This window comes from Neodiprion pinetum, chromosome 6 (genome assembly GCF_021155775.2).
Source record: "Neodiprion pinetum isolate iyNeoPine1 chromosome 6, iyNeoPine1.2, whole genome shotgun sequence".
NCBI classification, from domain to species: Eukaryota; Metazoa; Arthropoda; class Insecta; order Hymenoptera; family Diprionidae; genus Neodiprion; species Neodiprion pinetum.
This window is the reverse complement of record NC_060237.1, coordinates 31,510,738-31,536,292: the sequence shown is the minus strand read 5'-3', so window position 1 is coordinate 31,536,292 and position 25,555 is coordinate 31,510,738. Positions and strand designations below refer to the sequence as shown.

The following is a 25,555-nucleotide window of genomic DNA, read 5'->3' as shown; positions in this document are numbered from 1 at the left end:
GATTCAGAGACCAAAAGTTTTTTGCCCAAAAAAAAAGTAAGGCTAACCCCTTTGCATTTTTGGCGAAAATTTTCGCGATTTTGAAAAGTGCTGGAATAAATTCTTTCTGGCAGTATTCCGACGTAACTTTGCCAGAGAAAACGATTAAGCGCAGTCCCAATACGCTGCGAGCAACGAATGAAAAGTTACTGCCGAAAAACGAGAACCTGTGTTTTCGACATTTTTCAGCAGGTGCTTTTTCCTTCGCAACTTCTGTTCGGGTGATCCCACGCTCGTTTCGCTGCGTTTTCTGAGGTCCTGGGGGTCCAATTAGTCGGAAAAGGGTCGTTTAATTCGATTCAGAGACCAAAAGTTTTTTGCCCAAAAAAAAAGTAAGGCTAACCCCTTTGCATTTTTGGCGAAAATTTTCGCGAATTTGAAAAGTGCTGGAATAAATTCTTTCTGGCAGTATTCCGACGTAATTTTGCCAGAGAAAACGATTAAGCGCAGTCCCAATACGCTGCGAACAACGAATGAAAAGTTACAGCCAAAAAACGAGAACCTGTGTTTTCGACATTTTTCAGCAGGTGCTTTTTCCTTCGCAACTTCTGTCCTGGTGATCCCACGCTCGTTTCGCTGCGTTTTCTGAGGTCCTGGGGGTCCAATTAGTCGGAAACGGGTCGTTTAATTCGATTCAGAGACCAAAAGTTTTTTGCCCAAAAAAAAAGTAAGGCTAACCCCTTTGCATTTTTGGCGAAAATTTTCGCGATTTTGAAAAGTGCTGGAATAAATTCTTTCTGGCAGTATTCCGACGTAATTTTGCCAGAGAAAACGATTAAGCGCAGTCCCAATACGCTGCGAGAAACGAATGAAAAGTTACAGCCAAAAAACGAGAACCTGTGTTTTCGACATTTTTCAGCAGGTGCTTTTTCCTTCGCAACTTCTGTCCTGGTGATCCCACGCTCGTTTCGCTGCGTTTTCTGAGGTCCTGGGGGTCCAATTAGTCGGAAAAGGGTCGTTTAATTCGATTCAGAGACCAAAAGTTTTTTGCCCAAAAAAAAAGTAAGGCTAACCCCTTTGCATTTTTGGCGAAAATTTTCGCGATTTTGAAAAGTGCTGGAATAAATTCTTTCTGGCAGTATTCCGACGTAACTTTGCCAGAGAAAACGATCGAGCGCAGTCCCAATACGCTGCGAGCAACGAATGAAAAGTTACAGCCGAAAAACGAGAACCTGTGTTTTCGACATTTTTCAGCAGGTGCTTTTTCCTTCGTAACTTCTGTCCCGGTGATCCCACGCTCGTTTCGCTGCGTTTTCTGAGGTCCTGGGGGTCCAATTAGTCGGAAAAGGGTCCTTTAATTCGAATCTGAGACCAAAAGTTTTTTGCCCAAAAAAAAAGTAAGGCTGACCCCTTAGCATTTTTGGTGAAAATTTTCGCGATTTTGAAAAGTGCTGGAATAAATTCTTTCTGGCAGTATTCCGACGTAATTTTGCCAGAGAAAACGATTAAGCGCAGTCCCAATACGCTGCGAGAAACGAATGAAAAGTTACAGCCAAAAAACGAGAACCTGTGTTTTCGACATTTTTCAGCAGGTGCTTTTTCCTTCGCAACTTCTGTCCTGGTGATCCCACGCTCGTTTCGCTGCGTTTTCTGAGGTCCTGGGGGTCCAATTAGTCGGAAAAGGGTCGTTTAATTCGATTCAGAGACCAAAAGTTTTTTGCCCAAAAAAAAAGTAAGGCTAACCCCTTTGCATTTTTGGCGAAAATTTTCGCGATTTTGAAAAGTGCTGGAATAAATTCTTTCTGGCAGTATTCCGACGTAACTTTGCCAGAGAAAACGATCGAGCGCAGTCCCAATACGCTGCGAGCAACGAATGAAAAGTTACAGCCGAAAAACGAGAACCTGTGTTTTCGACATTTTTCAGCAGGTGCTTTTTCCTTCGCAACTTCTGTCCTGGTGATCCCACGCTCGTTTCGCTGCGTTTTCTGAGGTCCTGGGGGTCCAATTAGTCGGAAAAGGGTCGTTTAATTCGATTCTGAGACCAAAAGTTTTTTGCCCAAAAAAAAAGTAAGGCTAACCCCTTTGCATTTTTGGCGAAAATTTTCGCGATTTTGAAAAGTGCTGGAATAAATTCTTTCTGGCAGTATTCCGACGTAACTTTGCCAGAGAAAACGATCGAGCGCAGTCCCAATACGCTGCGAGCAACGAATGACAATTTACAGCCGAAAAACGAGAACCTGTGTTTTCGACATTTTTCAGCAGGTGCTTTTTCCTTCGTAACTTTTGTCCTGGTGATCCCACGCTCGTTTCGCTGCGTTTTCTGAGGTCCTGGGGGTCCAATTAGTCGGAAAAGGGTCGTTTAATTCGATTTAGAGACCAAAAGTTTTTTGCCCAAAAAAAAAGTAAGGCTAACCCCTTTGCATTTTTGGCGAAAATTTTCGCGATTTTGAAAAGTGCTGGAATAAATTCTTTCTGGCAGTATTCCGACGTAACTTTGCCAGAGAAAACGATTAAGCGCAGTCCCAATACGCTGCGAGCAACGAATGAAAAGTTACAGCCGAAAAACGAGAACCTGTGTTTTCGACATTTTTCAGCAGGTGCTTTTTCCTTCGCAACTTCTGTCCTGGTGATCCCACGCTCGTTTCGCTGCGTTTTCTGAGGTCCTGGGGGTCCAATTAGTCGGAAAAGGGTCGTTTAATTCGATTCAGAGACCAAAAGTTTTTTGCCCAAAAAAAAAGTAAGGCTAACCCCTTTGCATTTTTGGCGAAAATTTTCGCGATTTTGAAAAGTGCTGGAATAAATTCTTTCTGGCAGTATTCCGACGTAACTTTGCCAGAGAAAACGATTAAGCGCAGTCCCAATACGCTGCGAGCAACGAATGAAAAGTTACTGCCGAAAAACGAGAACCTGTGTTTTCGACATTTTTCAGCAGGTGCTTTTTCCTTCGCAACTTCTGTTCGGGTGATCCCACGCTCGTTTCGCTGCGTTTTCTGAGGTCCTGGGGGTCCAATTAGTCGGAAAAGGGTCGTTTAATTCGATTCAGAGACCAAAAGTTTTTTGCCCAAAAAAAAAGTAAGGCTAACCCCTTTGCATTTTTGGCGAAAATTTTCGCGAATTTGAAAAGTGCTGGAATAAATTCTTTCTGGCAGTATTCCGACGTAATTTTGCCAGAGAAAACGATTAAGCGCAGTCCCAATACGCTGCGAACAACGAATGAAAAGTTACAGCCAAAAAACGAGAACCTGTGTTTTCGACATTTTTCAGCAGGTGCTTTTTCCTTCGCAACTTCTGTCCTGGTGATCCCACGCTCGTTTCGCTGCGTTTTCTGAGGTCCTGGGGGTCCAATTAGTCGGAAACGGGTCGTTTAATTCGATTCAGAGACCAAAAGTTTTTTGCCCAAAAAAAAAGTAAGGCTAACCCCTTTGCATTTTTGGCGAAAATTTTCGCGATTTTGAAAAGTGCTGGAATAAATTCTTTCTGGCAGTATTCCGACGTAATTTTGCCAGAGAAAACGATTAAGCGCAGTCCCAATACGCTGCGAGAAACGAATGAAAAGTTACAGCCAAAAAACGAGAACCTGTGTTTTCGACATTTTTCAGCAGGTGCTTTTTCCTTCGCAACTTCTGTCCTGGTGATCCCACGCTCGTTTCGCTGCGTTTTCTGAGGTCCTGGGGGTCCAATTAGTCGGAAAAGGGTCGTTTAATTCGATTCAGAGACCAAAAGTTTTTTGCCCAAAAAAAAAGTAAGGCTAACCCCTTTGCATTTTTGGCGAAAATTTTCGCGATTTTGAAAAGTGCTGGAATAAATTCTTTCTGGCAGTATTCCGACGTAACTTTGCCAGAGAAAACGATCGAGCGCAGTCCCAATACGCTGCGAGCAACGAATGAAAAGTTACAGCCGAAAAACGAGAACCTGTGTTTTCGACATTTTTCAGCAGGTGCTTTTTCCTTCGTAACTTCTGTCCCGGTGATCCCACGCTCGTTTCGCTGCGTTTTCTGAGGTCCTGGGGGTCCAATTAGTCGGAAAAGGGTCCTTTAATTCGAATCTGAGACCAAAAGTTTTTTGCCCAAAAAAAAAGTAAGGCTGACCCCTTAGCATTTTTGGTGAAAATTTTCGCGATTTTGAAAAGTGCTGGAATAAATTCTTTCTGGCAGTATTCCGACGTAATTTTGCCAGAGAAAACGATTAAGCGCAGTCCCAATACGCTGCGAGCAACGAATGACAATTTACAGCCGAAAAACGAGAACCTGTGTTTTCGACATTTTTCAGCAGGTGCTTTTTCCTTCGTAACTTTTGTCCTGGTGATCCCACGCTCGTTTCGCTGCGTTTTCTGAGGTCCTGGGGGTCCAATTAGTCGGAAAAGGGTCGTTTAATTCGATTCAGAGACCAAAAGTTTTTTGCCCAAAAAAAAAGTAAGGCTAACCCCTTTGCATTTTTGGCGAAAATTTTCGCGATTTTGAAAAGTGCTGGAATAAATTCTTTCTGGCAGTATTCCGACGTAACTTTGCCAGAGAAAACGATCGAGCGCAGTCCCAATACGCTGCGAGCAACGAATGAAAAGTTACAGCCGAAAAACGAGAACCTGTGTTTTCGACATTTTTCAGCAGGTGCTTTTTCCTTCGCAACTTCTGTCCTGGTGATCCCACGCTCGTTTCGCTGCGTTTTCTGAGGTCCTGGGGGTCCAATTAGTCGGAAAAGGGTCGTTTAATTCGATTCTGAGACCAAAAGTTTTTTGCCCAAAAAAAAAGTAAGGCTAACCCCTTTGCATTTTTGGCGAAAATTTTCGCGATTTTGAAAAGTGCTGGAATAAATTCTTTCTGGCAGTATTCCGACGTAACTTTGCCAGAGAAAACGATCGAGCGCAGTCCCAATACGCTGCGAGCAACGAATGACAATTTACAGCCGAAAAACGAGAACCTGTGTTTTCGACATTTTTCAGCAGGTGCTTTTTCCTTCGTAACTTTTGTCCTGGTGATCCCACGCTCGTTTCGCTGCGTTTTCTGAGGTCCTGGGGGTCCAATTAGTCGGGAAAGGGTCATACAAATCGAATCTGAGACCAATAATTTTTTGGTCCAGAAATGAAAAAAAGTAAGGCTAACCCCTTTGCATTTTTGGCGAAAATTTTCGTGATTCTGAAAGGTGCTGGAATAAATTCTTTCTGGCAGTATTCCGACGTAATTTTGCCAGAGAAAACGATTAAGCGCAGTCCCAATACGCTGCGAGCAACGAATGACAATTTACAGCCGAAAAACGAGAACCTGTGTTTTCGACATTTTTCAGCAGGTGCTTTTTCCTTCGTAACTTTTGTCCTGGTGATCCCACGCTCGTTTCGCTGCGTTTTCTGAGGTCCTGGGGGTCCAATTAGTCGGAAAAGGGTCGTTTAATTTGATTCTGAGACCAAAAGTTTTTTGCCCAAAAAAAAAGTAAGGCTAACCCCTTTGCATTTTTGGCGAAAATTTTCGCGATTTTGAAAAGTGCTGGAATAAATTCTTTCTGGCAGTATTCCGACGTAACTTTGCCAGAGAAAACGATCGAGCGCAGTCCCAATACGCTGCGAGCAACGAATGACAATTTACAGCCGAAAAACGAGAACCTGTGTTTTCGACATTTTTCAGCAGGTGCTTTTTCCTTCGTAACTTTTGTCCTGGTGATCCCACGCTCGTTTCGCTGCGTTTTCTGAGGTCCTGGGGGTCCAATTAGTCGGGAAAGGGTCATACAAATCGAATCTGAGACCAATAATTTTTTGGTCCAGAAATGAAAAAAAGTAAGGCTAACCCCTTTGCATTTTTGGCGAAAATTTTCGTGATTCTGAAAGGTGCTGGAATAAATTCTTTCTGGCAGTATTCCGACGTAATTTTGCCAGAGAAAACGATTAAGCGCAGTCCCAATACGCTGCGAGCAACGAATGACAATTTACAGCCGAAAAACGAGAACCTGTGTTTTCGACATTTTTCAGCAGGTGCTTTTTCCTTCGTAACTTTTGTCCTGGTGATCCCACGCTCGTTTCGCTGCGTTTTCTGAGGTCCTGGGGGTCCAATTAGTCGGAAAAGGGTCGTTTAATTCGATTTAGAGACCAAAAGTTTTTTGCCCAAAAAAAAAGTAAGGCTAACCCCTTTGCATTTTTGGCGAAAATTTTCGCGATTTTGAAAAGTGCTGGAATAAATTCTTTCTGGCAGTATTCCGACGTAACTTTGCCAGAGAAAACGATTAAGCGCAGTCCCAATACGCTGCGAGCAACGAATGAAAAGTTACAGCCGAAAAACGAGAACCTGTGTTTTCGACATTTTTCAGCAGGTGCTTTTTCCTTCGCAACTTCTGTCCTGGTGATCCCACGCTCGTTTCGCTGCGTTTTCTGAGGTCCTGGGGGTCCAATTAGTCGGAAAAGGGTCGTTTAATTCGATTCAGAGACCAAAAGTTTTTTGCCCAAAAAAAAAGTAAGGCTAACCCCTTTGCATTTTTGGCGAAAATTTTCGCGATTTTGAAAAGTGCTGGAATAAATTCTTTCTGGCAGTATTCCGACGTAACTTTGCCAGAGAAAACGATTAAGCGCAGTCCCAATACGCTGCGAGCAACGAATGAAAAGTTACTGCCGAAAAACGAGAACCTGTGTTTTCGACATTTTTCAGCAGGTGCTTTTTCCTTCGCAACTTCTGTTCGGGTGATCCCACGCTCGTTTCGCTGCGTTTTCTGAGGTCCTGGGGGTCCAATTAGTCGGAAAAGGGTCGTTTAATTCGATTCTGAGACCAAAAGTTTTTTGCCCAAAAAAAAAGTAAGGCTAACCCCTTTGCATTTTTGGCGAAAATTTTCGCGATTTTGAAAAGTGCTGGAATAAATTCTTTCTGGCAGTATTCCGACGTAACTTTGCCAGAGAAAACGATCGAGCGCAGTCCCAATACGCTGCGAGCAACGAATGACAATTTACAGCCGAAAAACGAGAACCTGTGTTTTCGACATTTTTCAGCAGGTGCTTTTTCCTTCGTAACTTTTGTCCTGGTGATCCCACGCTCGTTTCGCTGCGTTTTCTGAGGTCCTGGGGGTCCAATTAGTCGGGAAAGGGTCATACAAATCGAATCTGAGACCAATAATTTTTTGGTCCAGAAATGAAAAAAAGTAAGGCTAACCCCTTTGCATTTTTGGCGAAAATTTTCGTGATTCTGAAAGGTGCTGGAATAAATTCTTTCATGCGCTGTTTCGACGTAATTTTGCGAGAGAATTCGATTGGGCGCAGTCCCAATACCCTGCGATGAACGCATCAAAAGTTACAGCCAAAAAACCAAAACCTGTGTTTTCTACATTTTTCAGCAGTTTCTTTTTCCTTCGTAATTTCTCTCCTGTTGGTCCTACGCTCTTTTCGCTGCGTCTTCTGAGTTCCTGCGGGTCCAATTAGTCGGGAAAGGGTCATACAAATCGAATCTGAGACCAAAAATTTTTTGGACCAAAAATGAAAAAAAGTAAGGCTAACCCCTTTGAATTTTTGGCAAAAATTTTCGAGTTTTTGAAAGGTGCTGGAATTGATTCTTCCATGCACTGTTCCGACGTAATGTTGCCAGAGAAAACGATTAAGCGCAGTCTCAATACGCTGCGAGCAACGTATAAAAAGTTACGGCCGAAAAATTACAGATATACTACGTAATTTCTCTGCTGTTGGTCCTACGCTCTTCTTGGAGCGTTCTCTGCGTTCCCCGAAGTTCAATCGGTCGGGAAAGGATCACACCAATCGATTCCGAGATGAAAGAAACTTCAACCTGCGTTCCAGGTTCGCTACCTCGTGAAACTCGATTTCGAAAGAGGAGGAGGAGAAGGACGAGGTGGACTAAGACGACCGACGTATCCAAGGTCATTGAAGGTAGTCGGAGGTGGTAGGGGGTGGTAGCGGGTGGTAGGAGGTGGCCGGAAATGGTAGAAGGTTGTAGGAGGTGGTAGGGGATGTTAGGAGGTGAAAGGGCGTGCTAGGGGATTGTAGGAGGTGGTCGGAGATGGTCGGAAATGGCAGGGGATGGTAGTAGGTGGTGGCTAGAGGTGTTCGGTGGTGGTAGGAGGTGGACGGCGAAGGTGAACAGAACAGGCACTCCATTGGCTATGTCTAGCGCAAAAACGCAAAGCTTTTTGGTGAAATCGCTTGTTATATTTAAAGACCTTTCGAAAGAAGAACTTTTTGTTTCAGAATAGATGAACGCACGCCTTTTTCAGTAAATTAGTACTAAAAAAATTTGAGAATCATAACCGAGATGTCACAGCACCAAGCTTTTCAAAAATACTGCAGTTTTATGGAGATTTTCTGCTTTAAAATTTAAAAGCGTTGTTTTAACGAATTATTGTGGGTATTATTAGAGATAACTAGCTGGATGCAGCCTGTGTTAGTACAGTATTCCCTCCGAATAGGGCCCCAGCAGTCTTTCTGTAATCGGTCCCGAGTCAACACCTGTGAAACTTGAAGTATTCCATGTATCGAATGTCAACGTAATTACAAAATCAGATCTCAACACAGCGAAATTTTTCCGTTTTCTGCTATTAGATTCAAATCGTTGTTGACAGTGACTTTGGATGACGACCAGTCGTTTGATCTTACAAAATTCCATCAATATAGTGCCGGAGCAAGATTATTATAGCATTTATCAAAATCAGCTAAAATTTAATTGGAAAAAAAAATTCAAAGAGACCTTTTTCCCGATTTTTGTAAACTAAAGCCTTTCATCTCAGAATCGATTTGCTAGAAACTTTTCCCATCAATTGAAACCCAAGGAATACAAAAAAAATAATTTTTAAACATCGTCGGACTAACAGCATTCGAAATCGTACTACCTATAGTTGACAAAATACGACGAAAATACAGAGAAAATATGGAGAAATATTTCGTTTTACTTTTTGCTACAAGTTTTGATCCGCTTTAGACTATATGCAATGTCATTAAGGGGTTAGGTGGGTTTCAAAAACTCAAAATAGGTACATTTTTATGAATTTTTTTTTTATTTAATCAACAGAATATTTCATTCCATCAATTTAACACATAAAAGATACATATTTTATAAGTAGTTTGTGAAATTTTCATTGGAAAATATTGAAAATTAAGGCGTGGACACGTCGTCTGCTATGACCCCTCAAAAAAAAGTTCTCTCGGCGTAGTCAGGATAACTCATGACAGATTCATCTGAAATGCAAAAACCAAAAATTTTCTGTTAGTAGATGTTTAAAACTCGTGCTTGGACCAAGGAAAGAAAAAAAAACAAAAATTACATTTTTGGCGGCGTTGAAAACAAAAAACCCTTATTTTGAGTAAAATTTGCACCCTTCGTGGCCTTGAAAAATTACTTGGAATAGAAAAAAAAAAATTCCTTCGTTCAAGCACGAGATAATGAAGAAGTGTGCAAAATTTGAAAGAGATCGGTTCATAAGTTTTCGAGAAATCGTGACTACCGATTTCAAAAATGTAGTGTCGAGAAAAACGCGATTGAAGATTTCCAGAATAGTAGCCAATAATCGTACTTACACCGTATAATGATGCAAACCCACGTTTTTTCCACGTGCCATCACCTGACACGGTAACATCTGTCGTATCTTCAACATTATTTTCATCACACGTTAATTTTTTTTCTTGATTTGCAGCAGACAACCTCCATATACCTGCGTCACGCTTGGTTATAGCCTGATGGGTGAAACATCCAAAGACTATATCTCTTAGAATATGACTCGGATCGTTTTAAAATTTTAAAGGAATATTCTCAACATATTCAATTATAAGATAAGCAAAAAAAAAAATTCGATTTTTTGAAATTTTGAAACCCACCTAACCCCTTAAAAGTGCGAGTACTAAAAAATACGGCAACATATTTTTTCAAATATTTTCGACAAATATTGAATAAAAATTGAAAACAAAATGTTAAAGAAAAGACGCAATACGAATTACGTTATTACCCAAAAGTAAGATTGAACACGGTCGATAATATCGATAAAAGTACGAACGACAAAAATCTAGAGTAGAATCGGAAAGAAAGGAGGTGAAAGGAGGTACAAGAACGTACTGACACAGAGAAAGTATATGTATATATAGAGCAGTGAGCTAGCTGAGAGAATCAGTGTGCGTGAGTCGAGTCTTCCGTCAGTATATGTCAGTAGAGAATGTATTGTAAGAAAAATAAAGAATAAAGTGCTTCATTAAAAGGATCTAAATCACGCTTCACGAATTAAACAATACCCTTAACTTTTATAACACAAAATAATGTATTAACTTGGTCCTAGTCTCCCCTAGCTGATGGTTTATTGTTACAATAGGCGGCTTTAGGATTTTTTTATGTATTGTGTATCTCCATCATATTATAATAAGAAGGTCCAACTCTTGAAATTGCTCCAAACTCTACAGTAATTTATTTTTTATCCAACAACGGAAGACATAATCTACTAGTTACATTTCATAATAACAGAAATTTGTTGAACAGATCCAAGACTTTTCAGCTGTCTCAATACTTGATTTACGATGAATATTCATTCCCAACAGTGATATTTTGATGGGAACACTTCTTTTTACAACTATTTGGTCATGTACTTACATATGACTGCATGTAGTATTAATAATTCAAAAAATGAAACGCGTATCCCAGAAATAAATATATATACTATAATATATTAAGGCTAGTCAATGTCAAAATAATATCATACGTATATGGCGGACTATGTCCTTGTATTGCGTAATGTCGATGTATACTATGCTAGTTTTCAAATAATCCTAATACAAATACACGTATGCATTCTATGTATAATAATATGTATATATAGAAAATACTCAATGTAGGTTATTATAGAATACTTTCGACTCACAAGGAAAGGAGATCCCAAGTCAATGTAATTAATGATAATATGTACCTACATAGTTTGAATTCGGCATACAAAAATATGTGTCGACCAAATTTCACCTCATTAGTTTTATCATTTGTAGAGTATACATTAAAAAAAACCTAGAGTTATTGTAGCATACCCAATAGATGTCACGAAAAATATTCAATACCTTTTTCAACAACAATTGAAAAGTAAAATTATACATGCAGGATGATAATTTACATACCCAAGAACTTTTAATAGCAATAAATTTTTCAATTCATTGTCAGACTATATAGTGCACCCCAAAAGTACTCATATTCATACTCTTCTAAAGCATAAAGTTACATCACCAAACCTGGTGTCAGAGTTTTTCAACAAATCAGTTAAGTGCTTATCTAAAATTATTCACAAGTATTGAAATTGATGCATATTTATAAATAAAATTACTGCATTACTGGACTTTTGGATTGCAAGTGCAATAGTACATTTTCTACGAGCTAAGTACTGCAATAGTCTAGTATTTACTATTGAAATGGATTTAAAAAAGTCCAAAATAGATGGGAAGTAACCTCTGATGAATATCTCATTTTGTTAATACATTACTTAGGAATTACATCAGGGCCATGCACAAAGTCGGATTCTACAGTTCGTTGCTGTTGCATTATCGCTGTATAACATTTCAGAGAGGTCTCTATCAATACTGATTATTTAACATTACCCAGTTCGTTGGCCAACGATCATTACAATACACTTTAATAATTACGAAACTTGAAATCAATAGTATCAAGTTCCTTATTTTAGTAAAATTTACTTTACTACTCAACTAATGGTTGCCGGTCAACCTGAAAAATAACAGCACCACTCGTGAACTGTTAGACTCCAATACGCCAGACAATTTACATCTACTAGTCATTCTTTTAAAGAGTATACTATAAGGATCTGATGTTTCGAGTTAAGTCAAAACATTCGAGGTGTCCTTGTACCTTGCGTATATGATAGTCAGTTGGCTCCCACAAGGAGTGTGGATGTCCTATTCCAAGGAATCTTTATGGTTTGGTATTATCGCTGTGAAGACAACAACTGCAAACTCTGCTAGTCGTGCAGATTTAGTTTTATCTTGGTGGAAAGTTTATAATTATAGGGTTTATTTGAATGTAGAATCTATTTGTTTTAGGCGGAGATTTACAATACGGAAAGTGACAAAAAAAATTCAGAGATAAAAAGTCGAATAGTCAAAATAACAACCTGACAACGAAAACGTCGAGGTTAATTATTTTAGTTTAGTATTGGGGGAGAATCGAAAATAAGACTTTCGATTCTGTGCAATTTCAATAGTCATTTGCTGTTCAAACTGATGATACAAACTGGGCGCATTCCATATAATTAAATCGACTATAGTTAAGGATAGAAAGGAAATGAAACGGAGCAAATAAACTCATCTGCCTGTAGTGGAGATCAACAGATGGAATTTGGATGAATGTAGCGTGCACTTTGAAATTAATCTTCAAAATAACGTAGCTTATTGTTATATACAATTTTGCACTAATTTTAGTACTTGCCTCGTCTTAACTTTAAGTTTTTATTTGTTGGCAACATAGTAATACCATATTTCTCAGTGTATCTAGACCTTATGAATCCAAATATACAAAGGTTGTAGACTATTATGTCAGAATAGTAAGTTCATTTTCATCTGTGAGTATTATTTATTGAAAAATAATAATATTAAACCAATTATATTCGATATTTGAATAAATGTTTAATATTTTGACAAGGTGTGAGGAAATTGGTGATGTGACTCTCTGTGTGCTGTTATCGTAGCAAGTGTGGTTTTTCGATGTTCGCGTTGGAATAGAATTTAATCGGCAATTGCAAGTTAAAGTGGCCCATAGTAGTCGTGAACAGATTAAATAGAAATCGTGGTTGTGTAGAAACAAGATAACAAGAAAAGTGTCAGTTGATATCGTTGGATTGAAAATGTTGTGGAAGTGGCAAACAGTATCTCTTGTTGTGTTTTTTAGCCCGACTTGCCTGCTGAGCTTACCTAAATATACGATCAACAGCGAACATCAGCTCTTACGTCTTGGCACTTGATAGTAATCCTACAATATGTTGTTAACGGAGACGGCAATCGCTCATTTTATTGATTATCATTTGAAAATATCAAACTAATATTGTTACCACTGAGTCTTCCTTTTGTTGCGTCAATATTTCCTATGCACGCATACACTTTTGAAGCTTTACTGTATAAATAATATGCTGTGATGATTCTCTAAAAGGCAATGGTCGCCTGCAAACAAACAATTCAACCATCATTTACATGTAGGCAACACCTTGTATGCAACATAACTTGCGCATATTCTACAGATATTTATATACTTGAAATATCAACAATTTATCCGAAGCTTCCTACGCGAGTTGTGAGTTGTATTAGTTTACCAACATCTTTGGAACATGGTGGAATTGAATCTTATATGTAAAACTTCAAGTTTGGAAACTCAACTCAAATTTTTCGATATTGCTCCACCTGATCTTTAACCGTTAAGAGTCAACAATTTTCTGTCATCTTGTTTGAATTTAAATCTCCAGAAAATAGTTTCAGTCAAGTGAGCGCGATTTTCATCACATCTATGGAGATTACGGCGGAGTTGCGAAGTTCTTAATAAAGATGGCTGTTTCACCCAATAAGTTTGCTTCCATAAAATCAATAAAGAACTTGTTTTTACCTAGCAACTCTGGGCAACTCTGGAAAAGTCACTTTGAATGAACCCTAGTCCAAACTTCGAAACATTCTCAGCTTTATTCTAGATCAATTATAATTATTAAACATTAATGCATTAGATTTTAACAATTATTCACACTTTATTATTCTATTCAAGGTAGTTTCATTTATTTCATTCTGCGTCGCTCCAGAATTTGAACTGTTGATGCCAACTGTTCTTCAGCTGCTAGTGTTGATGGTATGTAGTATGGGTTATACATATGATATTGGCGCCCTGTATTGCCTATATGCAGATGAAAGTTGGATTGCCTCACTGTTTTCTTTCACCCAATTCTTACGATACTTATATCGACAGTTCGATACGAAATTAGAACATTGTGTTGTCTCATTTCATGCAGTTGCTTTTTAACTCGGAACCTAATGGCGCTGAATAGTAATTCAAATCCACATGAAATAATAAAAAACACTGCAATAGATTATTTTCCCTCATCAACAGACGTCACTTCTTTCAAAATCGTTGACAGTTTTTTTGGTGCAACTCGACAACGTTTCCGTAATCTCATTGGGAAATTGCAACTTACTATAACAAATGTGTTATGACATTTGCACAGTATACAACACCGTTGGAAAAAATAGGTTACTGAAGTGACTATTTCATAAATAAAGCAGCAAAGAAATCACTTAAGCTGTAAAAACATACTCAAAATTGAAATTGTGAATAACTGCTACCCACAGTATATGTTGGATTTTCAACGGATAACAGAAGACATATAGATGGCATAAAAAAGATTTTGCCCAAATTTTCCAAACCATGCAATAACTAAACAGCGACGAGAAAATATCAGGGAAGATTGTAAGTGAATTTTTACTACTATGAATCCATGAGCATCAAATTACAATATGATCGAAGAAAGTTAGGAAAAGTATCTGTTGGTTTCATATGGACTTCCACACTTACTCAATATCTATTATGCTATCGCCCCTATGTACAAATGACATGATCACTATGATCTTTAAAATTACACAATATACACATATCATAGTTCACCTTATATTCAAATTTAGTATATAAATGTGTAGCAAAATTTTCAAATTTCAGTACATCACTGACATTCATACAGAACTATTTCATCAAATTTAAATATTAGGCAGTGTTCCACAAATTGATCGTTACATTTATATTGCGCACTGTAGTAAAATATAAATTACATTCATTGTCACTGTAAAGAAATGCGATATGACCTCAATGCCAATTTAGTTCACAAATGTCGATCACTAACTGAAAACGACTGTGAAAAATGGCACATGATGTCGAATTTGTATTGAGAAAGCTATTTCTATATCCCACAGAAATTTTGAATTCTTGACAAATCAAAATGGCAGTCGCATGTATACATATAATATATATTGTAGATACAACTGCTGTGTTTGATGGGAGAAATTTTGTTTACTGAGTCTTGCATGCTTCTCATGGAACAATCGATTGGTAAACATGTATGAGACCAATTATTTGTAATTGAGGTATAGCGCTTTAATAGAACTTCGACACTTTCCTATTATACTCAGCGACATGTTACGGTAACTTTTTTAATTGAAAATAATGAGTATAACATACAGTCTCTTTAGGGTCTTTGGTGGTCTGGAGTTGACTTCAATATGTCCGGTTGTGTTGGAAGACAGCTTGAACCTGTTACATTAAGTTTAATATTTTTATATCCTTCAATTGCATTATCTTAGAGGTCGTCAATAACTCAGCATGTTTATTTTAAGTCTAACATATTTGGCAACATTGAAACCACTTTTTAGTCTTACCACAGTTGCGATTATTTGAATAATATTGAATAAAGTTCAATGTGTCATGAAAAACCGATCAAGAAGTTTACACTATTTCGCATTCAATTAGTTTTTCTTTACTTTAGATGTAAATATCGTTGAGTCGTGAATTTTTACACACCTTATACTTCTACGTACAATTAAGCTTTACTATCGGGGCAATTCATTGTTAGTGAAATCAGGCTACCCACAGAACCTGGTCATTACGGATATTTAACATTATTTTTTTTCACAAATCTGGGCTAATTATAGAAACTCAAAGCCACGACAATAGGGCTTGCAAAGATTTTGTTGTGGAGATATGAAGATTTCACAAATAAAATCTTAATAAAAGTTATTCTGTTTCTCTTGTACCTGAATTTCAAAACTTGGCTAATTTTGTGTTCGTTCCAGAGAATTTGTTTAGAGTACGTTAAATCTGTGAATTTCCTAAAAACAGTTCTTAATTATTTCACCTTCATCTAATTCTAGTTATTCTGTATCCCTGGGCAATTATGAGCGTTTACATTTTTTACCAAATGCGTTTTCTAAAAGCTAAACATTTTTTCATTACATTTTAGTGCTCGATTTTTCCGAAAGTTTTGTGTGATCCGCGTCTGGGATCCATTTATTTGACTTTTGTGATGCTTTTAGGCTGCGAAAAAATCACGCTATAGAGAGATACCACAAGATCAGCATGTTGTCAACAACACAATCAAAACGCCTTACCAACGCTGTGGTATTGTGCTTATGTTCTTTATATAACCTGGCATTCAGCCGCCTAATGGTAGTGCACTCGACTTTGCCGACGCTGTCCAATAATGTTCATTCTTTTTGGCATGCCGATAAGCGGCTGCCTAGACTCTGTTCCATGGAATATTCATAGCAAAGCATTGTTATTTTTAAAATTTGTTTAAAGAAAAATTAAACCACATCTTACAAAAAAGTCCATCAGGCCTTTTATACTTTGACATTGAGTTTCTGTTAACGCGCCACACCTAAGATAATACGTTTAGTTAAAGTAGACGATAGTCGGGTTTCACAATTTGCTCAATACCGTAAAAATAGTCCTGTTAAATTTTACGTACCAGTTGCAGGTCTTAAGGTAGACTTTATAGACCGATGTGAACCATTACGTGTCAGGGTATTCATCTGCGGTGTTCCGGGTAACGCGTGACCCAGGGCATTCATGTAGTCGGCAATTAACAACGTTATTTCCAGGATCTAAAAAGTTATGTAAATGGTAAGATCTAATCGGACTTGGCGGTACAGAATGATTTGAGAAGTGGTTAATTGTCTAATAGACGCGGTACACTTTATTATGAGTATTCTCTAAATCTGACAATTGATCATTTCAAAGTGTCTGTACGAGCCAGTTTACATTTGGCACCATACGCGTGTTTTTTACCAGCTGTGATTCATATTTGGAGCAACGACAGTTCTAGTGAGGAGTAGTACTGAGAATTCTGATTTTACCTTGGGTTTATTAAGGGCAAATAGAAGCTTCTGTTCAGCAGCTCCTTCATCTGGGCATGCAACTAGCATGAAGTCGTCCAAGCAGCCACCAAAGGTAATAATATTTGCATAGTTGTATCGCCACAATACTGCCATTGTTTGTAGCTCTAGTAACGTAACACTGTCCTCGGAAACTGCGATCCAAACGGTTGCTGGCTCAACTTGTTTCAGCTAATTGCAAAAATGATCTTCTTAGGAACTTCATTTCTATCGGAAATTTCAACTATCATATTTAGCAACAAGACTTGCTGGGGCTGTTTACCTTAGCCTGATATAGAGTGGCGCCAAAGAAGGGCCATTTTCTGGTACAAGTTAAATATATCCTGACACAATCCAGGATACTGCGACCTCTCAGGGAAATCCATTTTTCTTGCAGCTTCTCTTGCAGTTCCCTGTAACAATGAATACCAATATGCTTGAAAACGTTGCATACATTTTCGAACTTTGATATATTTATATAAGTATAGAAATAGGAGGAATTACGGAAGGAATGATTCTTGTGTACAAAATTTTACAGGACCATTTTTCAGGTTGTGTTGTATTTTTGAAAAGCTTTTCTTTAAATGTAGAATACATCAGAACATAAATTCTGATTTCCTGTAACGGAAACATTATGACCATCTCATATCTTTTACAGAAAGTAATTAGCGTACGATCGAAATGTAAACAATTTGAATATAACTTGAAAAAATTAACAATATATCACACTATCCCGTTGTTTCTTGATTAACGTTCTGTAACCTTTGAGTCCAGTATCAATAAGTATTGATTCTTTAAACATTCCACTAGTAGATACCAATATGGCACAGGCCACGCTAACAGGCTCAGCTATGCTTACTCCAGGCACTAATGCATGCCGAAAGTCTAGAATACCGGGAACGAGTTCATTACTAAAAATTAATATCATCTACCAATTCTGTAAGTGCAATTTGCAATATAAAGATTGGGACTGCTTATTTTCTTCTTTATTTCTATGGTAAATACATTGATTAGTTTTGCTGATCAATTTGACAAAAGTTCTGAAGCTTCAATGAGTATTAACGGTATTAACTCATTTAATAAGGAATAGCATTAACTATCGATAAGTAACAATAGCTCTGAGCATAAGGCCGGGCAGCAGCAGAAATGCTTCACAAACGGTTCACATGGCGATGGTGACCTTGCACATTATTCGAACATGTTTCCTAATTTACTTGAAAAAAGTAAGAAATATCTCCAATTATTGTTGAATGACAACCATCCTCATGCGCTACGCTGTATACATTCATTTGTGTTAGGTATTTCCATATGGGGCCGTGGTGAGTTGAATAGCCGGCAGTAATATGTAACTGGAATTGTGAGGGGAGCAAAAATGGCACAACTTATGTGGTATACAAACCTTAGCTGATCGGAAGTGATATTAATCCGATACCGAATTGGGTAAAATTTGTCGAGAGCCTGCAGAACATGATAGTGAGCATTGTTTCCAGGTCCACTGCTACCGCGGGTCTTCTCGTTGCTATACTCCCCAAAATCGATCTGAAATGCGGTTTTCAATATTCATATTTATAGCACATTCCAGAGTTACGTTTTACATTTATGTTGATGGAATTTTTCATCACGCTCAATTTAATTACACTATGAACTTGGAGTGCTCACCTGTGCCATGAGAGAGGCAAGTTCAAAGGCGAGTTCTCGATTGACAGGAAACTTGCCCTGTACAACTTGCTGATTGATTTGATAACAAAGCAATAGTCTTTCTCTATCAGTTTCCATTTTGACAGCATGTTTCCAGTAACACCTGGATTTATAAGTCAATTGTATCACTCTTGTATTTTCAAACTTTCCGGAACCTTTTTCCCTCAATGCTGTTTCCCATTTAGATATAATATCACAGAGCTGAAAAAGACGTACCTATAATTGGTGATTCTGACAGCGATGTCAGTTTAGGTATTGCATTAATTGTCATTGTCCGAACTGCATATATTTTATTTTACCGGTTCAAACAGCGCCGACCTTAGAGTTTTACGTGCCCCAGGCAAGCTAACGGATAGTCGCCCCCCCCCTCCCCATGGAATCGCAAAATTATCGAAATGAATTCAGTTAATGATTCAGCATTCATCCGAAATTTCAAAATTGACACGCCTTGCTTTGGCATTGGCGAAGTCTTTTATTACTTCAGAAATGGTCATTGTAGATGCTGTGTCAGTTTCCGTGGATAAAACTGCCAATGCTGAAAGCCGTGTACGGTGCCCATTGTGACCGTGCGCCTAACCCAACTCGCTTCGACTGCTCTCACTGGAGTCTAATGCATTTGATGTTCACACCATAAAAATTTTTGAGCTTGCATGGGAAAAACCTTGTCTCATGAAAAAATAGAAAATAAATACTTCATTCAAGCGTTCCCTAAATCTGTGGCACCCCAGGCTACTGCCCGCTTTGCCCGTCCCTAAGGCCAGCGCTGGGTTCAAAGTCGTTTTGAAGGGGTAGGTGCCTACCTTAGCTTGCAGGTCGATAAAGTGCTCTAAATCTTTTTCAATTGGATCATCGCTGAAAAGAGTGAATCCAGATTGATGAACGTCTCGGCAGCCAATTTCTTGGTTTAATGTATTCAAAAATTCTTCGATAGTTGTACTGCCGTCAAAACTAACAACTTGATAAGTTCCGTTCAAAAAATGAACCGGAATTGCATGCGGCAAGGAGTGATGATATGGGTTCTTTAATAAAATTGACAACACCTCCATCCTAGATGGTTTCACCTCCCTACCCCCATTTTGCAAAGTTCTTTCCAGTGCTCTTTCACAGTACGCTGCGTATTTGCCACATTCGGTTCTAGGAGAAAAGTGTATTGTGTGTCAGAATAATTTTCATTTCCTACAATATTACATGTACATGGATATGTGAGTAGACATAAGATAGGCAGCCATAGTACACCAAATATGATCGACTGATGAATCAAGCTTGCACGGTATTATATGCATAGACTCACTTGGAATCCGCATTTCTGTTGAGGTGTAGTTTTAAATACCAGAGCAGCCTGTTGTTTCGTGGAAGGAAAAGTGATACAGCAAGTGCCAAGAGTTGCCATCCTTGGACAAGCACGTACTGGGCAGGATTTGTCTTACAATCCAATATTGTTGGTGTAGAATGGGCCTGTGTGAGCGGAGGACTGTGAGAAGTTGAGGCCGTCGATTGGGCGTCTGCATTTTCACTGCCACCACTGGCTGTGGGACTTTGCGTATCGCAGGTGAACAGCGATTGTGTGGCGCAGAGGAGGAGTTGCTGCAATGGTATGCTGGCATACTACTATGGTCTTTCGCTGGACCTCACCTAACTTATCAAATTACTGATACTTTCAACATGTCTGAAAGACATATATGTACTCTATTTAATATAGAAATGTCTAATTTCATACGCCGATAATCTATAGTTATTAATACCAGTCGTTAAATATCTTTGGTATCGTAGAAATGTTTGTAGTAAGTAAATATTAAAGATTTGGTTGTATTTTTTTTAACAATTTTTTACCAATTACTTCATAGTTCTAGGTCACTGTGCATTTGTATTTACAACAAAGGGAATTTGCAAAGTCATATGGCAATGCTAATTTCATCTGTTCATGAAAGGAAATTGTAGGATGTAATGTGCCAATGTGTTCAATAATGCTGTTGCAAATAAACTTCTGAATATATTGATTCAGTAATAATTTTCTCGAGTTCTCAATTTTTACTTTATACCATTCTCAAAATGAAAAAGACAGAAATGTGTGGTTGAAACTAATGCAAGTCTAATGTTGAAAATTTTTAGGGATTATGAAAACTAAATGCAAGTATTTTCTAGAATGATTTAATCTATTCATCAGATATGTTAGTATAAGCAATGGGTATATGCCCTATAAGCAAAAACACATGAGATGTGTACATATGCATTGTGATTACTGTAAACTTGAATATTAATTACATAAAATGGTTTAATTATCGATATTGTGAATTAAATAATTAGCATACAGAAAAAGCGTACAATTTGTTGATTGACTGAATAATTATTAATGTTGAAATTTTCAAACATGTTGTATATTGAATTCTTGTCTCCGTAATGACGTGTAAACTACATTTCAACGCTGCTGCAAACTCCTAGTTTTCAATGGCAGCACTATAACTTCGAAATTTTACCTGAAGATTTCCAATTCATTCTACAGAGATTAACTTTTCTTTCATTCGTAAGTAATATTTGTACTACCCTTTACCTAAATACTATTCTCTAAGTAGCATTCAAATAAAGGAGATTATAGCTGTAAAAAATTAATTAACCATAAAAACTAAATTCAAAGATGTTTTTCTGTGTATGTGAATTTTATGTACACCAACATACCATTCTGCAAGTGTGTGCAATGCAAAACGTATTCAGACAAAATCTTAAAATTCCTTTAAATATTATTATACATAGAATAATAATAGTGGATAACATACTTTAACTAATATGCCAATTTCAAGGAAATGATCGGCTGTCGAAATATGTTCAGCTCACACAAAGGGTAACGAGATTGGACAATATCGTTTGATGTATAATTCGATTCAGTAAATGAACGTGGTGAAACAAAATAAATTAACAGACGTAACTAGAAAACCACAAGCATGCCGTTAACGTTTGAAATCTAAAATTAGCACATGTAAAGCAGCAAATAAAAGTGAAGAATGAATGAATGTTAGAAAAAAAGAACTTTATTTTCATTTGGTCAAATATAACAATTGTTGAAACAACATTCTATAACGCAACACATAAAGTGGTAAGTTACAGAGAGTCTACAGCAATTAACTTTCCTTTTTTGGAATAGAGTGGATTTTTTCCAGCTACAATCTTGTCACGTTTTAAAATTAGCGATTTCAATCATAAAATATACTTGACCAAGTAGTTCAAATGTACCATTTTAATACCGAGGCTCACAGGTATATATTTTACTGCAGCAGCTTCAACTAAATGTTGTATTTTGATATATGTGTACTCCTTGTTGGCAATTTCAATAATACTTAAATGTAAAATGAACAACACTGAATGGAGGGAATAGTTTGCACGAATAGTGTGAAAATATATTATTCTAAGTTGACGAACAAGTAAAATTGAAAATCAACTGTAGTAATATAGAATTCGTTTTTTCTGTTTAAGGTGAGTTTGGTAACTGTCCTCCGGTAACTTGATTTGCTCCATGCATCTGTTTTTTTAAAAGCAAAGTATGTACAGTAACAATTTCGATCATCTTAAACTACTTTGAGTGGAATGACCCAACACAGGTTTTCGGTATACAACCAACATGCACTGCCCTCTCTAATAAATACTGCTCCCACGATATACATATAATAACCATGAGATGAATAACGGGGATTTACTATCGTCAATGCCATCGTATAAAATGGTACACGGAACTCAGGTGTTGTTAAACAAAAAGCCGAACTTACAACGCGCGCAGTACCCAGTGACACACGACTGCCAGCCTTCTTTACCTGAACGCCCAAGCGCTGTTGAGTGTGACGGCTGGTCTGCTTTACTAAAGCACTAACGAATTCTGACTGCAGCTCTGGCTGATCCAAACACTGCTGTAGCGCATTTTGTGCTAAAACAACGTGATAATCGATTCCAGCTTGTTCCACAGCTACCGACATAAAAAGTTGGCAGGCCTAAAATGATACAAGTACAATAAAATGAACACAACTCTACCAATAAATTAAAAGAGTTGAATGTCTTTTGTGAGGCGTAGAGAATCAGTAGTGACATGAGTATACATAACAGAGAATTGGTAAATTGCTTGATAAGATCCAGACCTTAAACAACTTGATAGCTTCCATCTGCAAGGATTCCGACGTAAGACTTGTCAAGGGACTTGCAATATTTTCCTTCGTATGCAGTAAGAGTGGATGACGCCATAGTACACAGGTGGGATCGCCGTCAGTTTCCATTAATCTTTGTACCAATTGCTCATACTGTGTGCCAGCACTAGGTCCGCCACCCGATACAACAGTTAAATGGTAGAGCCAATTGTCCTTCTCGTGTTTATGAGATATTAAAAGATAAGTCGGACCCTGATGAGTAGGGAAAATGCCAATTGTTCTCTCATGCGGGCATTCTGCATCTCTTTCCTCACTGTCGCTGTCGGAGACGTGTTCCACTTCTTCCACACGAGCATCCCTCATATTTATTTGTCCAATAGGATTCTTAAAACAAGTGAATACACAGTTTAATGCTGACTGATGACTTGAAAAGGTAATTGAATATCCACAACGTTTCTTTTTTTATTGCTCATTCATCGTAATCTCACTCTTACCGTATCACTGGGACATTTGAAGTACAGGAACATTTTTCCAATAAGAACGCACCAACACTTTTTTGCATGACCATTTTTTACTTTTGTCAGCCAGCCTTGGATTGTTGGCTTGTTATCCTCTTTACTCAGCAATAACTTTGTTGCATTACGCCTTTGAACATTTTGTAATACCCTTATCCAATCTTCCATTGTTGCTATGCAATCAGCGGTCAGGTAATATGTTTTTTTGCCTGTAGCAATTTCGAATGTAGCTGCTCCTTCTGCTCGGTTAATCCTACAATGTACGATTTCACATGACATAGGTATACAGCACTAACTGCAGCAGTACAGAAACCCAAAATAGTCGTTGTATGCTCATATTATATGCAAAGAGCTTCTTTGTGCAAGTCTAAGCGTAGCTTGCAGATTGGTAGTCTTTCCTGAAACAGGCATTCTTCGCTTTGAACTAGGATATGCTTAGATGCAAAAGGCCTCAACGCCAAAATAAATCTTAGAAGAACTTTTTCGATTCACTGTAAAGGTATGTGTGCAATTCTTTGATTCGAAAGAGAAAAGTCGGATGGTAGCAACAAGCTTATGTTTCAGATAATCAATCACTGAGCTGAATTGTGTTGTTCCAGTATACACAGCATCTCTGGCATCTGAATGTTATGTGTAGATACGCACCTGCAGACCTCGTCAAGAATTATTTGCCCTTGTGGTTTTCGATTCGCGTCATTTTGGCTCTTCCAATAGGTGAGCACCCCATTTTTAAGGACAAACCACCGTTTTCTCCATGTCTTTAGTTTCCCTCCTAGTTTTGCAAGGTGCCCAGTTTTTTCCAATGATTCGAGTCGTTTTGGACTTTCCCCAGATGCCCTGATAAGCAAACTCGGCATGCTAGATTCTAGGGATGTCGAACTCAGAGCATCGGGAGGTATAGCATAATCTTCAGAAAGCCCTGATTCCAGGGAGGTATCTGAAAATTTCGTTACATCTAAAATGTACGACAAGTTTTTAAACCTGCCAAGTTGAGCCTCTACGTCATTTATTCTTTTTAACACTGGAGTGAACAACACGTTTATTGTCGATACAAGTTAAACTTACCACGCTTCACGCTTTTGCTAGGAGAGCCACTCGAACTTCGTTTAGCTGGGCTCAAGCTGCTTGTAGTTTTCACGCTCTTTGAAGGGCTACTACCACTCCCTAGAGACGAATCTGTATTGTCCGAAGAACTATTGGTTATTCTAGTATTGGTTTCTGTTTGATTGGGATGCTCCTCTCCCTCTGAACTGTCATCTGAACTGTCCCCAAATGGCATAGATCGTATCTGACTGGCTCTACCTGTTTAATTAATAATTATTAGTACTTAGTAATATGGATAAAATATACGTACAAGATCATTTATTCTTTTCTGGATAGGAAACCTAGGATGAGAGAGGGCCACTTAGACGGACGACAGGTAAAACGGCTGCGGCAGACACTATCATGTCCAGCAACGATTAAATTAACCTGTATATGTATATACGTGTAAGTGGATAATAATTGGATACCATCAGTGAAAGAAACGGACTAATCTTTGATGTACGGAATCAAAAAATTGCAGAAAAATCGAAGTCTGACCCTAAATATTTAAAGATAATTTCTGGATATGCTCATACACATCTACGTAGTTCATTATATAAAGAGGTCCTTCTGGTCTTTTTGATCAGTATACAGGTATACGTATCGGTATATGGTCATTTTTCTGTGATTTTAGATAAAGGACCCTGCACAGTCCTTACAGACAACTGGCATTTGGTCATATTGGCTGCAACTTAATTTGCTATTTTGCAGATCTAACCAGACTGATCGATAATATCCGATCACGAGTCAATCATACGGGCCGTTTTAGTTCCAGGAACTGTCAAAGACCAGAAAATTAGTGTAAGAAATTGAAGAATAAGACTGTTATCCTATGTTATGTAACGTCTGGAACCTGGGACTACAGACAGCCAATCCAGAAGTATTTTTAGCTCTATTCACCGAATATTCTGGCAAAAGTTAATGAACGATCGGCTATCGGTCATTTCGGTTTCTGGATATTCCGAATTATGGGACACTGGTCTAATTCTCCGTTGACCTGAGTATATTAACGGTCTTTTGTACTACTAACGATGACGTAAGTTTATGATGCGGGCGTGTAACTAGGTTTACATACCACTGTGTACAAAGCACATGCTTTTGTGGTACATGTCCGTAAATTAAAAGTCAAAGGCTGGGTGTCTGTCTACTTGGTTGATCTTGAGTATGGTGAGGAGTAAGTTTTTCCATTAATTCAGATTTCGACTTTTGATCCACAAACATGCATACATGCATGGTGCAGAGTATATCTGGGATTAAAATTTTATATATCCATATCCTCAAATTGTAAGTACAGATTTTTTCGTGTAGTTGGTAAATCG

The 25,555-nt window shown here is 38.1% G+C and overlaps 1 protein-coding gene across 11 annotated transcripts in view; it reads right to left on the bottom strand.

Annotated features, from left to right (window-relative positions):
* Nucleotides 1-10,312: 10,312 nt before the first annotated feature.
* The window catches only part of LOC124222195 (uncharacterized protein CG43867), a 47,453-nt gene continuing 32,210 nt past the window's right edge, over nt 10,313-25,555 (bottom strand). For 6 of the 11 annotated variants that reach the window (XM_046632897.2, XM_069137311.1, XM_069137313.1 and 3 more), the window contains 13 exons: nt 24,219-24,455; nt 23,799-24,090; nt 23,133-23,406; nt 22,633-23,022; nt 22,270-22,488; nt 19,806-20,098; nt 19,315-19,648; nt 18,476-18,715; nt 18,216-18,355; nt 17,100-17,229; nt 16,799-17,008; nt 16,411-16,546; nt 10,313-15,197 (listed from right to left, as the gene is read on the bottom strand). In XM_046632897.2, coding sequence (XP_046488853.1) covers nt 15,133-15,197; nt 16,411-16,546; nt 16,799-17,008; nt 17,100-17,229; nt 18,216-18,355; nt 18,476-18,715; nt 19,315-19,648; nt 19,806-20,098; nt 22,270-22,488; nt 22,633-23,022; nt 23,133-23,406; nt 23,799-24,090; nt 24,219-24,455 — 2,960 coding nt within the window. In that variant the 3' untranslated portion in view covers nt 10,313-15,132. Of the gene's footprint in view, nt 15,198-16,410; nt 16,547-16,798; nt 17,009-17,099; nt 17,230-17,383; nt 17,702-18,215; nt 18,356-18,475; nt 18,716-19,314; nt 19,649-19,805; nt 20,099-22,269; nt 22,489-22,632; nt 23,023-23,132; nt 23,407-23,798; nt 24,091-24,218; nt 24,456-25,555 lie in introns of those variants that run through there. The other 5 variants (XM_069137308.1, XM_069137316.1, XM_069137307.1 and 2 more) reach the window with 4 other exon arrangements.